At 37.1% G+C, this 17,071-nt stretch overlaps 1 protein-coding gene across 4 annotated transcripts in view; it reads left to right on the forward strand.

Moving 5' to 3' along the window:
• The window catches only part of BSK1 (BR-signaling kinase 1), a 202,526-nt gene that overhangs the window by 138,114 nt on the left and 47,341 nt on the right, over positions 1-17,071 (forward strand). For all 4 annotated transcript variants that reach the window (XM_089458521.1, XM_089458522.1, XM_089458524.1 and 1 more), the window contains exon 10: positions 2,365-2,478. In XM_089458521.1, the coding sequence (XP_089314647.1) occupies positions 2,365-2,478 (114 nt within the window). The remainder of the gene's footprint in view (positions 1-2,364; positions 2,479-17,071) is intronic.

The raw sequence follows: 17,071 nt of genomic DNA on the forward strand, positions 1-17,071 counted from the left end.
AGACCTTGAAGAGAAATGAATCTTGTGGGAAGACGTGATTAGAACACACAACAACTCCTTGTTCCCTGTGAATTGCCTCATGAGGCTAAGAATTTACGCATGATGACATATAAATTTGGTGATGTTCGTAGAGAATTAAATGATATCGTTGATCGAAGAAAATTTTCCCATGTCTTCTAAAATCAAATCATTCCTACGAGGAGCATAAGGAGTCTATTACAAGGTCCAATACTTGTACATAAGCAACTTGCCATCAACCACACAATTAGTAACATTATCCATTATTGCTTGGACAATGTTGCAAACCTATCTCTTGGATGAACCCATCTACAACTCGCATAATAACTATGTCTCTGTAACATATGTAAATGCATTGATGGATTTGATAAACATTATCTCCCTTGAACAATTAGCCTAGAAGTCTATATTAGTCTTTCCCTTCCCACCTATCCAATTGTTTGACATTACAATGCATTAGGTCATCTATTATTGTAAGGCTCATTTAATTTGCAAATGCCGTCAGACGCTTCCCCTTGAATGAGAACCCCTCTCAACTTCTCATAGTTAGGGGCCTTGTACCTTGAGAAAACAATAGAAACAACTTCAAACATTGAATAGTAGAACACGCTCTTCGCAAATGTTGAAATGAATGTGACTTTGTAGAAAACATCTAGAGATATTCTTGTTCGCTTCACACTTCTCCCTTGTTTAAACCAAGGAACTCAAAGAAGGTTGTACCCTTGAACTGGACTTCAGAGCAAAGAAAGGTGAGCTTGCTGCGGGCATTGTGAGAGGTGTGTCTAGGATTGAATTTCACTTCCCTAGGTTTCTCCCACCTTGGAGAAGCACGTGGTTCTTGAGGTTCTTTCAACTGCTCAAGTTGCAATTTTGAGACTCAATGATCCCCTCTCATCTTTATGTTTACTGATGTCAAGAATTGATTGAGTGGCCATTGGCAAATTCAATATGGATGACTTTCAAGGAAGATGCAAGGCAAATTTATATTTTATGCTCTAGAATTTTGGCAAGGTGGAATCTTCAAGCATCTGATTTCTTTGTTGATTTTCTTCCCACAACATGTAACTCATTGTCTCCAGATGATTAGGGTCAAGTATCTCAATATATTCCTGTGGTGGGTTCAATGTCTCTCTTCTTTTTGCAGGGAAGTGATTAAACCAAGGGCACAAAAAATCAGAATTCAATGCAAAATAATGTTGCAAAGAAAAGAATCACATTTCTGCAAGTGTTAAATCTCTCATTAAAATTGGCAAGATTGCAAACCCTATCCTAAATCTCGAAAAACAAGCAAAACACAAGCCTAAAATTTATACATGTGTAGGAATATGGAAATGGTTGAGCGATCATCAGAATCAATCCCCACACCACAATAATTCCACTAATGTCTATGGAAACTGTGGATTTCTCCTGCTTAGCTTGATGAAAGTTGGGGAGAAACTCTTTGCTCTCAGTCCCTTGCCTCTATTGTTCAAGATGTGATTGAAAAAAAATAAAATCGTATAATAGACTTGCAATATTTTAGGAGTATGTTGCAATATTAGAAAAAAATCAATATTATTATAAATTTTAAATTCTCGCAATGTTTTGAGGCAATATTATCTCCACGTTTGGAAATCTCAAAATATTGGTGATATCTTCACAACATTCGCAACTCTGATCTGTTGTCATTGCAATAAAGGTTGTAAGAAAATGACAAGAGCTGTTTCTCTTTTAGCTGGGATCTATTTATGATGCAACTTCCTTATGAGGTTATGAACCCTTCTGTACTCTTTTTCAAAGTATCCTTACTTTATAGTGATTGTTAGGAAAAAGAGTTAGTTTTAAAAGCAGCAAGTTAATTTTATTGATTAAAATAATAGCACTAATATAATTTTATAACAGATTCACTGGAATTTAAATGTTTTAGTATATGTCACTTGACTTTTGTTACTTTATGAAAAATATGACGGTTATGTAGGAGTTATGATCATCTTTTCTGTCTTTAATTCAAGCTCACATGATGTACGATGATGGGTTCATTTGCTTGTTTTGGTGTTTTCGCTTAATACTGCTTAGAGTTTATCATGTTAGTCTGTCACATGTTTCTTCCTTTCCATATATCCTCAAATTGCATAAGAATTTTTTACAGTCTATGATAAGGTGTAAAGCTTCTTGGTCCATCGAGATTGTTAGAAAATAATTTAAATGGTTTTGTTTCAGATTTCCTTTTATCCTTTTCTGCATGTCTTATCATTTGATTATCTTGTTTGGTGTGTTAGTATTGAGCCATCTGCCAAGCTTATGGAACTGATTATGCTCAAAATATCTCCATAATCATTTAAATTTCCCTTTTTGTAATATTCTCAGTTATCTTTCCAAGAGTGGACACAGCAAATGCAAGATATGCTAAATGCAAGGAAACATGGTGATGTTGCTTTTCGTGAAAAAGACTTTAAGACAGCCATAGACTATTACGCCCAGGTGTGTTCTTTATGTTGTTCATTTGGATAGATGTTACATAGTTTCATTTTCTTAGTCATTGTTTGATTACATCTTTATTCTAAAAAATTCCACTATTATGGTCATATAGCTTCCAAAATTATATTTTTTTTTTATTTTTTTTTTTTTTTAGTAATTAAAGGGATTTCTTTAAAAATCAAACAAATACAATTTTTAAACATCAAAGAATTTATTGGAATTAAATCAGGGAAATTTAAAGAAATCATCTCTTTATCAAGTGTAGAAATGTTGAATTATATATATAACCTCAAAATTCCAATGCAGAGACTTAATGAAAAAAAATTGAACTATTTGTAAAATTTCCAAGGTTTTATTTAAAAAGTTCGCGACTCTTTCAATTAAATGACTTTTGTCCTATAGAAGTATGGACAAATATTCACCTTCAGTTGACAAATCCTCTGGACAAAAATTGGAAAAGTTAGCCAAATGGTGAATATAGTCATCATTGTCTTCACTCAAATCAAGGAGCAAAGATATTTAGGAGCTTAAGTAAACAAGAGCATCTCCAGATTGTTAGATTGGTCAATTACAAGGTAGGGTTAAAAACTTAAAGCAGATTTTAACAGGTCTCTTGGTCGAGCAGATTAGCTCTCAGCTACCACTTAATGTACATAGTTAATTAACTTATAATTTATATGCTTCATATAGGTCACTAATTATATGATATATTAGGCCTACCATATCCGCTGGTTGTTGGAATTGTAATTGTGTATCTTGGTCTTCACCATGTACGTTTCATGACGTGGTCAGGTCTCATGACCTCCTTTCCTCACAGAGATGCATGCGACCCCATGCGGACACCACCCAAGATCCATGGGTATCACTGGGTGTGATCTTTTTGACAGGAGACAAGATTTGTTAGCGTTAGAGGATCCAGGAGGGTTGTTTGTCTCATAACGGATTCTCTCCAAAGCACGGTCACTTTGTTGTCATTAGATGAGCATGTCAGATTTTTTTGGGTCTAGTTCCATCGGGCACAATTCCCTTCTTCGAGACAGATACATTGTAGTTTGCTACTTTCCCCAAGCCTCATTACACTTTGCACTTCATACAAATTTTGAGGGCGATCTTTTCATTGATTTTTATGCAAATATCTCCCACTCCACTCTTGTCGATGTCACTCTTCTAGGTGACTTCAACGCTCGTACCAAAAACCTCCAAGTTGCCCTACATGACAGAGCAGAGGACACACTTTACCTCCAGGAGTTGGAACCAAAATCTATGGGATTTCATAGGAGTTCGTAGGACAGTGATGGGCCCCTCACAGGTTATGGGAGACATCTTTTACAATTAGGTGAATACCACGGCTTATTGATCTTGAATGGGCTTCCTTCTTTTTCGATTTTTGGTGAATTTACTTCCTCGTCCATAGTTGCAGGGGGGGTGGCAACGTGGTTGACTACATCTTAGCCAAACCAAGATCTTCTCCCACATATCTAGCACTTCTTTGTCTCTCTGCCCCTACTAACATGACAAATCAGGAGGGATTTCCTTGATGTCAAATTTGCAATGATTTCCATATTGAAGACGAATGCCCTCTATTATTGATCCAATTAGCAGGGTTGCTAAAGTCCCGACAACGTCACTAGATTGGCACTCGCAAGGCGAGGACCCACTGTCACCTAGGCCCTTGCCCCACCTCTTTAAGCTCAACTCCTCCTAAATGGCTAAGAGAGGCTTCCCCGATTATTCTCCACTGCTCTGGATATATGACCAGTGCCTTGAATGGAGTCAAATGAGTGAAAGTGTTCTCCACTTGTTTGATGTCCTTCTATGAATAAACACGAAAAATAGAGCAGATTTATAACTGCAAATTATTAGTAGCCAAACCATTTGATATATATCGTGTAACCTATGTCTTTTGGTCTACTAAGAATACTCTAACCAAATATGCTCTTAGTTTTCTGATTGAGTGCACGATTTTAGAGTTATAAGTGAAAATAGATTGTTGTTCTTTTGGACAGACTGCTAATTCTACGTTAAAACGCAAAGGCAACGAAGTTGATTTGTTATTATAGCCAACCCATAGTGTATAAGACATCTCTAGAGAAATTATCCTAAAGTGTAGGAAAGATAGAGGGTTCTTTAGAGGCTTTAGGACCTCCCCTGTTAGAAAATTAGAAAAGCGGAAATATTTTCTTATGTTGATAATTACTTGTGTTATTCTTGTAGTCTTATTATCTTTCTTTATGTTATTCTTGTATCCTTTTTTCATCAAGCAATCATCAAATCAAAACATGAAGATCAACAACACCAGATGTAGGCACTTAGCCAGGGTAAAAACCTCTCTCTAGGGGAAAGCCCAGTTAAATTCTTCCACTAATCAAATTGAGATACACCCAGTGTTTTTAAACCCGGCTGCCTCAGAACCGACTCGACCGAGTTGGTCTGAGTCTGTCAAAAAAAATTTGACCCGGCCATTGAACTGGTTCGGTCGGCGAGTTAATACAGAGCCGGTCGAGTTGTTACACAACTCGGTCGGCTCGACCGAGTTCGTATCAATCCGGCCGGGTTATAGACAACGGCTAGTGAACCCCAAAAAACCACTTTTTATTTTAGTTTTTAAATTTTTTTGAGTGTGGGGGACTCCCTAAGCTTCCCTGTTTGACTCATGGGTTTCCCTGTCTGACTCTGATCCCTAGTATTGATATACTATTCATGGTAATGTTAAATTCTTAAAGTAAAAGTGACATTCTCCTTAATCTTCATTTTCATCCTTTTACTTAAATTTTTAGTGGTTCCGGCCTCATTGGATTTCATATGGAGAAAGTATAATTTTAGATTTCATTCAAAATCCAGTAGACTTATCAGTTTTTCAGGATTTTAGGATTGGGGGATTGCAATGTTTGCATTGAATTTTGTCATGTATTAGGGTATGGAACTCGTATTTAATCAAGAACACCAATCCCTCTATGTACCATGATGTTAATGACATTGGTTGTCGAACTCCTCCGGGATTCGCTCCCGAATCGGGAGCTTCTAAAAATGTCGCTCCCGCTCCCGTTTTCGCTCTCGCTCCCAAGTGACATTGAGCTAGATGATGTTGGCAACTCTAGCAGTAACTAGTAGCACTGGTCATAGACTTTTGTTGTAGAGGCCATTTCTAGCCTCCTTGGTTATGTGTTTTTGTTTTGATCTCTATATCATCATCGTGTATGTATTGGACAATGCACTGGGTGCCATTCTGATATAATGGATATATTCATGAGCCTACTTTGATCATATGTTGTCTTCTATCTATATTCTAATGTTGTGTGTTTGGAAACATGAATGAAAATCTTTAAAACTATGTGTTTTTATAAAAAATAAATATTTAATGTATTTTTTACAACGACTGAGTCATTGAAATTGAGTTGGCCGAGGCGATACAGAGTTAGAGTTTTAAAACATTGGATAGACCAAGACCTTAGACCTAACCAAAGGACCTTCCTCCTCCACCAAGTCAACCTTCCAATATGATTTAGCAAACTTCAGTGGTCTCTTCTTGTCCAACAGCTACAACCCAACAACAATCCAAAATTTTGGTCATAATTCAAATATGAAAATTCGGCCTCCCCAGCAGCTTCAGAAGTTTGCACGCGTGAGAGTAGAGAGAGAAAATTCGACTTCTTCTGCTTGACAAAAACTTCCTTCTCCTTCGTGAGGGTTTTGTTCCTCTTCCTTGAATTTTGCATCACTTTTCTTTACTAGTAACTACAGATCGAACTTGTTGTGGATGTGTTCCAAATGAGGTCGAGTTGTTGCCTTTATATAGTTGATTCTGCCTCTTGATTAGGTCGACTTATTCAAGTTGAGGCCCTTGGTGAAGGAGGCCTAGAAGACCTTATTTACATCAAAATAAATTTCTTTCTTGATAGATGAAGCCCAAGAAGGGTCTTTTACATGATGACAAGGACAAGGACTCTAGACATAAACCCTAGAAACCTGCAATGGAGGCTTTGACCTATTAACCATTGACCCAAGCATGAAACCCATGCTTTAATAAGTCAATTTATTTAATAATAAAATCTATTTTTCTTTCTTTTGATAAATGCATTAAATCATGACTCAAATACAATGATGAAGACCGACAGTAGTTACATTCTTCAACACTCCCTGTTAACTAGGGAGGTATTCGTAATTACATATATACAAAGATACATGGAAGATCTCAAAATTATATACTCTATGAAGAGTCACAACACACGTAGTGCTACAGATTAGATACTTGCCCAGGGTAACTTAATCATTTGGGACTAAGGTGTACTCAATCTTTAGCCACTCTAGGTACCATTAGGCTTTTAAACTCTAACACCAACCCAAGGATCTAGGTGCGTATTGAAGGTCGGAGCTCCATGGCCAATGCCACCCTTCCTACTTCGGGATCTAAACATCAACACATAGGTCAACCATATGTCCTCCCAAGCATCCTGTTGCCATAATATGCTTTATCTCTTCTAATCAAATATATATCCACCAATCCAAGCATGTTTCAAACGTTCAACCTTTTTACGAAGAACTCCTGCACAATCACAACCCCAAACAGTGATAAACCTTCAAATATATATACAAACCTTTGGGGTCCTCAATTGTTTTGATGCTACCTATACCGTCATCAAGTTATCCAAATACAACTTGTCAGAAGCTTTCTTCTTCATTCATCTCTCCAGTAGCACCAGATACAGCCTCAGTATTTCTCAAGTCTTTTGTTTGCAAATCCAATTCATTCTTTAGTTTCATTCTTTTTTCAATGTATTCACTATGACTATCATGATATGCCCTCCCTCGTAACTGGGGAGATATACCGTTTCTTCTATCCAAGCTCCCTCTCAACTTCAGAACTTCTTTCTTTTATAACATTGGAGAAGCTTCAACCTTTCAAGGCTTCATTCTTTCTCATGGCATCAAGGTAATATTGATCATCATCATTCTTAAAGCTTCCTTCATTATGCTTATCATTGTTATCATCTTCAACATCTTGAAGATAATGTACCTGTAAACCTATAATAGCAAGTACAACCAAATACAAATATATAGAAGCATGAAATCAGCTATATCAAAATCATGTCATTACAATGGAAGCATCAAAACATTCAAGCTTTTGACATCAAATACCTAAACCTAGTTAGGTTCATAACCGATAAGGATTACATTTTACATACTATACTTCAATTCTTGCTAGGGTTTTGTCATAAACCCTAGACTCCATTTTCAAGACATAAAGCCTTAGATATCAACAATTCAATCAAGATATCAATCCAATTATAGCACTATACATCTAAGGTTTCAACAATATGCTCTTGGAAATACATGTCAAATTCTCCTAGGTTTGTTGCAAACACTAGAATTTATCATCAAAACTAAATCATATTAATGATCGAAAACAATATACTTCTACGGTTTCATTATCATGCACTAGCATCTCATATCAATATCTATTAGATAAACCCAAGATACAAACATTAATACATCGAAGTTAGATATACAACAATTTTGATCAGGCTAGGGTTTTGATCATATGTACAAATATACACCTAGGGTTTCATTCCCGAGATCTTATTTTAACTATTACAAGGGTTTTGGTCATAAACACTAATTCACTAAACCCTAAAAATCTAAGGCTTCATTATAACCTAGACATTAACAACAAACCCTTAAGTACTAGGGTTTTTACCACGACATTACAAAACCCTAAACTTTAAAAGAAGAGGGATCTTATTTTAACTATTACAAGGGTTTTGGTCATAAACTCTAATTCACTAAACCCCTAAAAATCTAAGGTTTCATTATAACCTAGACTGAGACATTAACAACAAACCCTAAAGTATTAGGGTTTTTACCACGACATTATCAAAACCCTAAACTTTAAAAGAAGAGGATTTCATTATATGTTTTAGACTTCATCAACAACCCCAAAGTAAACTAGGGTTCCATAATCAACATGGAAATACCCCTAACATCAAGAGGTTAGGGTTTTATGGTGAACCCTAAAGGTTAGGGTTTCACAAAATGATCAAATAACAAGAGATAGTATAATGAGGGTAGATTCAATCTAATGATTAATCACCTTAACAAGAATCTCTATGATTTAAAACCCTAGCCATAAAGATGTCAGTATTGTAAAACAAATTTGAAATTTCAAAAGAGAATGATCATACCTTTTGTATGAATAAAACCTTGTAACAAAACTTGTAGTCTAAGACATACCTTGAGTTGTTCTTTAACAAACCTTGTAGGACATGAATTCTTAAAGGGCTTCCTTTGCAACAAAAATTCTCAAATTTTTCCTTTGAAGCTTCCTCCATAACCTTCTTGTATTCTGCAAGCTTTCCTACCAAGGAAAATATAACGAAAAGGTAATGAGTATAGAATACAAACAAATATCGATGTGAGTAAGAAATCTAACATGAAAGATGAAACAAAGAACAATATACTTATATTTCGGTAAAATGGTGAAGGCTCCCTTTTAGCAAATAAGTCTTTGACTTTGGATTCTTCAATCTTGTTTTTCGTGGGTGGAGCTTCAGCGACAACATTTGCATGTTTTCTTTCTCTCTTCTTATTCCTTGGATTTTCAATACATTGACTTTTGTAGTGTCCCATCTTATGACAATTGTAGCATTCAATCCTTGATAGACCAACCTTCTTCTTTGGTCCTTCGAAATTCTTATATACTCTGTTCTTCATGTGATGAGAAGAGTAAATTTGAAGTGTTGATTTCCTCATCCTCCTTTTTGTCACTTCTTCTTCTTGACTGCATGCATTCCACATTTGTTCAAAGGTTGGTGTATCCTTCCAATTGTTAATTCTTGATGCAAAAGAGCTCCAAGATTTTGGTAGACCTAGTAGTGCAGCAATCAAGAGTTTCTTCTCTGGTACAACTTCATCAATAGCTTGGAGTTCATCTCTTATTCTAAAGATCCTTACAAAATAGGATGATACAATGTCGTCTTTTGTCATCTTTATTGTTCTTAATTCATTCTTGAGACTAGCTATCTGACCAATGTTTTTGATGGTAAACAACTTGGAGAGGGCTTCATACATTTCTTGTGCAGAGTCTATATTGGATATGTATGGGATTAGATTGTCCTTCACTCCATCTACTATTAGATTCATGGCCAAGATATCAGTTTCCCTTTACTTTTCCTTTCTTGCATCATCTGTAGGTTTCTTAACTTTTCCTTTCTTGCATCATCTGTTGGTTTCTTAACTTTTCCATGAGCAAAATCCAAAAATTATACTTAGCAAGAATAAGATCCATCCTCTTCTTCCATGCCTTGTAGTTGGAGGCTCCTTCTAGCTTATTTTCAGTCTTCATTGTCATGTCTTATTTTCTTGATATAGATAGTAGACCTTCCCCTTCTTATATGATCCTTATCCTTTGACCTTTTCAGTAGATCTTCAAGTTGCCTTTTTTGTTCCTTCTTCACCTTAGCTCTGATACCATGTTAGAAAATCAAAAAGGCAGAAAGATTTTCTTATGTTATTCGTGTAGTCTTATTAACTTTCTTTATGTTCTTCTTTTATCTTCTTTTCATCAAGCAATCATCAAATCAAAACATGAAGATCAACGACACCAGATGCAGGCACTCAACCATGGTGGCTAAAACCCTTCTCTAGGGGAAAACCCAGTCAAACTCTTCCACTAATCATAGTGGGATAGACCAAGACCCTAGACCTGACCAAAAGACCTTCCTCCTCCACCAAGTCAGCCTTCCTATATGATTCAACAAACTTCAGTAGTCTCTTCTTGTCTAGCAGCTACAAACCAACAACAATCTAGAATTTCGGCCCTACTGTAGATCTAAAATTTTGGCTCCCCCTGTAGCTTTAGAATTTCGCACATGTGAGAGTAGAGAGAGAAAATTTCACTTCTTTTGTTTGACAAAGACTTCTCCTTCGCTAGGGTTTTCTACCTCTTCCTTGAATTTCACACCACTTTTCTTTACTAGCAACTGCAGGTCGAACTTGTTGTGGATGTGCTCCAAATGAGGGTCTTTTACATGATGACAAGGACAAGTATCCTAGACATAAACCCTAGAAGCCTGCAATGGAGGCTTAAACCTATCAACCATTGACCCAAGCATGAAACCCATGCTTTAACAAGTCAGTTTCTTTTATAATAAAATTTATTTTTCTTTCTTTTGATAAATACATTACATCATGCCTCAAATACAATTATGAAGACTGACACTAGTTACATCCCCTCTATCAAATCTTTCATTGAAAATGCAATATCCAGCTAGTTGGAAATTACCCTTCTAGATTTTTGGTTATATTAACTTGCCCATAATTTTTTTCCAGAATTTAAATAGTTAATTGTTACAACTAGAAAATAAAGAAAATTCAACTCTTTCACAAGATAATGACCATGAATGATTATGCAGTTAAAGATAGTAAGCCCTAGCTCATGATGCCTACCTGTAGGCCTTGAGAATTTACTTTCAATGGCTATACAATAGAAGTACAACAAGAAAAAAATTTGAGGTTCTGAATTCAGATATTCCACAGTCTTCATTTTTACGTTGTCGATGTTTTGAGTCTAGAGCAAGAAAAAAATTGTTCCACTTGTAGATTTGCAACCAATTGACTAGATACACGTGTAAAAATATGGAAAATGAAACTTGTATCTAAGAGGGAGCATAGATTCTACAAATTTGACTCGTCTTTCCACTAAATAACTTGTTGAAAATGATCTAACATTAATAACCAACAAGAAAAGATCTACCCTAATGTAGAAAGATAAAAGAGAACTTGAATTTTTTAGAAATATTTTGGTCGTTCAAATACATGTGCCTTGATAAATTACTTCTTGTTGGGATGTGAAGTCAAAGCCTTTTAAGTTGCTAGGCTCGACTTTGTTGAAAATAGTACCAAGGAGAGGTGTTACTAGGCTTTTATCCCTTTTAGCCTAGTGAACACATTAATTATTTTTGTCTCAATGACATTTATAAGTTATAGTAATGTCATGGGTGGAAAAGGTACGTAGAAGTGTTGTACCATGTACTTTTTCTAATATTAAAGTCACTTGTGCTTTATAAAGTGATTTTATGTGAAAAGTACTAAATGTACTTTTCTAATATTAAAGTGAGTTGAAAAATCACTTTATGAGAAAAATTAGAAAAAATACACAACTTGAAAAAGGTACTAGGAGACTTTTAAGTGATGGGCCATTGTATGAGGGGGTCATTTGGAAGAATTGATCTCAACCACACATATTGAGATTTGAAGATGAACTCTCAACCATTGGATCCTAGGTTTAGGGATTCAATCTTATCCAAAGAGGCAAAAGATGAAAAGGGAGGCTCATTCTTCACTTCACAGTTGAGAGAGAGCATGAAGAGAAGAGAGGAGAAGAGAAACTTCATCAAGGAGGAGAGAAATTGCAACTAGAGAAGAGGAGCTTGAATCCCAAGGAGGAGGACATATATCAGGCACAAAAATCGAGGAGGAGACAACGTGATTTTTGAGGAACTGAGGCACAATTTTCAAGGGATGACAACACTATTTTTGAGGAAGTTTTGGGCACAATTTTCGAGGAGAAACAACTGTCGGGTCTGAAATTCGAGGCACGAATTTCGGGACAACTACTACAAGCAACACTAAAAGGCAAAATTTTTCTATTGTCAATCACGAAAATTGAGGTAGACAGTCACCCTTCAACACAAAATTCAAGGCACCTTCTATTGGAAAATCAGAAAAGCAAAAAGATTTGCTCTTGTTGATAATTACTTGTGATTTCCTTAAGTTATTATTATCTTTCTTATGTTCTTTTTATCTTAGTTCATCAAGCAATTACCAAAACCAAAACACGAATATTAAGGACACCAAATGTAGGAACACAGCTAGGGCAAAACCCCTATATATGGGAAAACCCGGTCAAGAACTCTTCCTTCAGTAATTCAAATTAGATAGGCCAAGACCCTAGACTAGCAAACCTTCCTCCTCCACCAGGTCGGCCCTTAAATTGTTCTTCCAACCTTCAAAGATCAACTGCAATGATACTGCATCAACCCTGCTTCAATATTGCATCAAGGACATATTTTCAACCCTACTGCATCAGAATTTCGGCCCAACTTAATCACTGCAATTTTCGTCCTCCAGAAGCTTCAGTTCATTTGCACATGTGAGATAAGAGAAGGAGAATTTTGACTTCCTTCTCCTTCGCTATCCTTTTCCTTCTTCCTTCTTGAATTTCGCACTTCTACTGCTTCCAACTACTACAAATCGAACTTGTTTGTGATGGTCACCCAAATGAGTCGAGTTGCTCCAATATATAGTGAGTTGGTGAGGCCGACATTATGACATGGAAGGGTTCTTTACATTATGACATGGACAAGGACACTTGACATAAATCCTAGAAGGGTTCTTTACATTATGACATGGACAAGGACACTTGACATATTCCCAAGAAGGGTTTTTTACATTATGACATGGACAAGGACACTTGACATAAACCCTAGAAACCTTCAATGGAGACTTTGGCTTGAAAACAATTGACCCAAGCATGAAAACCATGCTTTAATAAGTCAATTTATTTAATAATAAAATTTATTTACTATGCTTTAATAAGTCAATTTATTTAATAATAAAATTTATTTTTCTTTCTTTTGATAAATATATTCAAATACAATAATGAAAACCGACACTAGTTACATTCTTCAACACCGTTCAACTCAAATTTTGAGGCAGATTCTGGGCATATTTTTCGAGGAGTTGGGTAGAGAGAATTTGCTAAATTTTTTGGGCATGTAATTTTGTGCAATTTGAAAAATTCAGAGGGCACAAATTTCCAGATTGAGTGCAATTAATGCTTCAGCAAAAAGGAGATAAGTACTGTGTTTATTGTACTTGCTTTATAATTTTCTCAAACAATAAAATCTTCCTTTGGAGATTGGTTTTTCCCAAGAGGTTATGGTGTTTTTCCAATGTCAGCGTGACCAAAATCTAGTGTCTCAAATGTGTTGAATGCTTGCATAATTTTTGCATTAATTATCAGCTGATAGGAAAGTGAAAAATTAGTAGAAGCACTCTTTAATGTTTGCAATAAATGCATTCTGAAATTTATATCAACATGACAAAACATGTGGGTTGGGCCTAAACAAACACATGCAAACTTGTAAATGGGGTTAAGGGTGCAAATCATTAAATTTCTACATAGTATCATTGCCATGTTGAGGGTCCGATCTCAAATTTCAGTCAGTTGATAAAGAGGGTAGCAAGCATTAAAGTCTTCAAACAGTGAACCTAAAACCTTTGAAACTTTTCCAGAGACCTAAAGACTTCAGCGGTTCAGAGGGAGGAAGATTCGAGCTCACAGATTTGGTCCATATTGTTGGTTGTGGGGCCTTGGCTATTGGGTTGAAAGTAGAGGAAAGATTGGCAGAGGCTGAAAACTTTGGCCCATGGAGGGAGAGAATTATGTTTTGACTGGAGGATGTTGAAGTGTGGGATGTTGTTGAAGTAGTAGTACAAGCACCCACTGATCTAGCTCAATTGGTGGAGTTCAACAAGAAGAATGTGAAAGCAAAGAGGATCCTTCTAGATGCCATCAAGGACCATTTATTCCCTCATGTATTAGGGCGACATATGCATAGTAAATGTGGGAGTCCTTGGTCTCTTTACATCAGAGTTCTATTGAGAACAAGAAGATGGTGTTGAGACAAAAGCTATGCAACACCAAGATGACTAAGACTGACAGTGTGACATCCTTCCTCACCAAATTCTCACAGGTGGAGGATGAATTAGCCGCCATTGGAGAGGTTGTTCTAGAGGAGCAATTGGTAAGGATTGCCTTAGATGGGTTCACCGAGAAGTGGGTGGTTTTATCCATGGCTTGGTGGCCAAAGAGAACTTTCTTGGTTGGAGGATGTGGGATGATTTCATCCAGGAGGAGATTAGGAGGATTGCAAGGGTTAGCAGGAAGAGTGGTGGGGGAGGTGAAGAGGAGAATGTTGCTCTTGCGGCAACGGACAAGAAAGGTAAGAAGGTCAAGAAGGGGTCTTCTAGTGGAGCAAAGTAGGAGAAGGGGAAACGAAAGGCTAAGGAGAAGGACATGAGCAAAGTGAAATGCTTTGCTTGTGGGAAGTGTTAGTTTTTGTAGCATTGGATGTGTTCTAGCCACAAGATTGGGTGGAGAGGCTAGAAATAGAATACATGAGATCTCCAAAACCCATAAATTGTTTCTGGAAATTCCACCTAGAAGTGTCTCAATTAGATTATTAACTGATTTTTAAATATTTCCTAGGTCTAAACTTAGGAAATATGGTTAATTAATCAGTGTTAATTGAGATAAGGTGTGAATCATTTAGAAACTCACATGGATTGATCTAGAGATGATCCTAGCCATTGATTAAGTTTTAATCTTGGTTGTGTTGCTCCAACAGTGGATTATAAGAGGAAACAGATGTAGTGATGAAGAAATCATCTAGTGTAGATACTCAGTTGCCAAGACAATTCGATTTTCTCAATAGCAACAACTCAACAGAGAATATAGAGCTAGAGGGTGAGTAGCAGGTGGAAGAGGAAGGCAACAACCTTTCAAGTTTCGGGAGGAAAATTTCCAGTTCTCGGGAGAGGCAAAGGAAGGATGACTGAAATTTCCAGAGGGCCAGCGTAAACTCTTCGCAGAGGGTGACGCAAGGAGCTCAATGCAGAGGCAGAAAATAGTTGCGGGTTGAGAGAAATTATCACGATATTTTCTGCCAGTATTTTTCTCAGATTAGATTGCCAGTTGGGCATCTAAAACATTGTACTCAGAATTGCTGTTGAATATTAGTAATAAAACCCTCATCTGTTGCATCAGTTTTCCTAGGTTGGGTTTTTCTGGGGACAGTTGTCCAAAAATAATTGTGTTGAAACTATTGTGTGCTAGAATTTCTCAGTTTCCAGTATTTTATTTTCAGCACTCTTTTTATAGTGAAAATTGCAATTGTGATTTTATTCGTTATTTGTCGTAGCAAATAAATTGCATAATTAATTTTTGAGTTAGAAGAATAATTTCCAGTAGTTGCAATAGATAGAATTTCACAGGAAGATGAGTCACTATGTTGTTCAGTGTCCTAACAAGAAGGGTAAAAAGAAACAGGGAGTTGCAGCTTCAACAGATGTGACTGATTTTCCGGCTATGTTTGATTCAGAGTGTGCTTTGGTGGTGAGTTTAGCCACTCATGTCACATCTTCACGTGCATTGTTCATTGATAGTGTAGCATCCTGCCATATGACCAGAGTTAGAGAGCACTTCACGAGCCTTTTGGAGGATGATATTAACTTGGAGGTTGTGCTTGGCGACAACTCCAAAGTCAAAGCGGCAGGAATGGGGATAGTTTCATTTCAGAGGGAGTCATCACCTCCTCTGAAGGTGACATATGTTATTTATGTAAAGAGCTGGCTTTTTATACCTACAAAGTAATTCATGCCAAGCCTTTCAATGGACAGATGGCATGACACTTTAGCCCATTCTATAACCAACAGTTTGACCAGCGGCAAATCAATATTGATATCGAGACAAATCTCCAGTTGGAGATTCACCAGCTAAGACAGAGGCAGGTTACCCGGCCTCAGACCCAGGTGAAGTTTCTCTCGCAGAAGCGCGGGTTACGGAACAAGTGTAAGGGGCTAAGGCGTCTACTGGTGGATCTGGGGAACGAACTTGATATCGAACAGGATATGAGCCTGGAATTGGATCTGTCTTTGCAACTAGCAAGGACGTTGGAAAAAGTCCTCGCACTTCAAGGGGTGGATCAACTGACTCATTGGCATCAACACCTGAACCTAGCCTCGGAGATATCCAAAGTCGAGGTTGAAGAAGAGTTTGATATCAGTCTCTAGCTTTGAGGACATGGGGTATGAAGTACTGTTCTAGAAGGGACAAGTGTTGATATATCCCAAGGGATCCAATATCAAGTTTTCTCGTGAGATTGGAGCTCGTAGTGGGAGACTATACAGAATTATGTTTCGGCCTCTTAGAGATATGGTAGCACAGACTAGTAGCAGTGAGTTATGTGAGCTATGGCATAAGAGGATGGCACACTTGCACCATGGAGCTTTCAGGATGTTGAGGGAGATGGTTACAGGTTTGCCTGACTTTAGCACAAAATATCATGATGTGTGCAGGGGGTTTGTATGGACTGAAGCAAGTACCGAGGGCATGGTACGAGTGGATAGATGCTTACTTGCAGCAAATGGGTTTCCAGAAGAGTGATGCAAATCCAAACCTATACTTTATCTTCGTAGGTGATGATCCACTCATTCTGGTTTTGTATGTGGGTGACATTTTTATTACAAGGGAGGACAAAATCATCCAACACTGTAATAGAGATCTTGGTTCAAAGTTTCATATGACTGATATGGGGCTAATGCATTACTTTCTGGGGTTGGAGGTTTGGCAGGATGATGGGCATATCTTCATGGGCCAAGGTAGGTATGTCAGTGATAGCTTTAGGAGATTTTGTATGGATGGTTGCAAGCCTATGGCTACTCCTATGATCACCAACTGGAAGAAGTTGCATGCTTCTGATCGCAATTGGTGAACCCCACTTTGTATAGACAGTTGATCGGTTCATTGATGTTTGTT

Source organism: Pinus tabuliformis, chromosome 7, assembly GCF_031772625.1.
Source record: "Pinus tabuliformis cultivar Carrire ecotype Pingquan chromosome 7, CPIR1, whole genome shotgun sequence".
In the NCBI taxonomy this organism is placed as follows: domain Eukaryota; kingdom Viridiplantae; phylum Streptophyta; class Pinopsida; order Pinales; family Pinaceae; genus Pinus; species Pinus tabuliformis.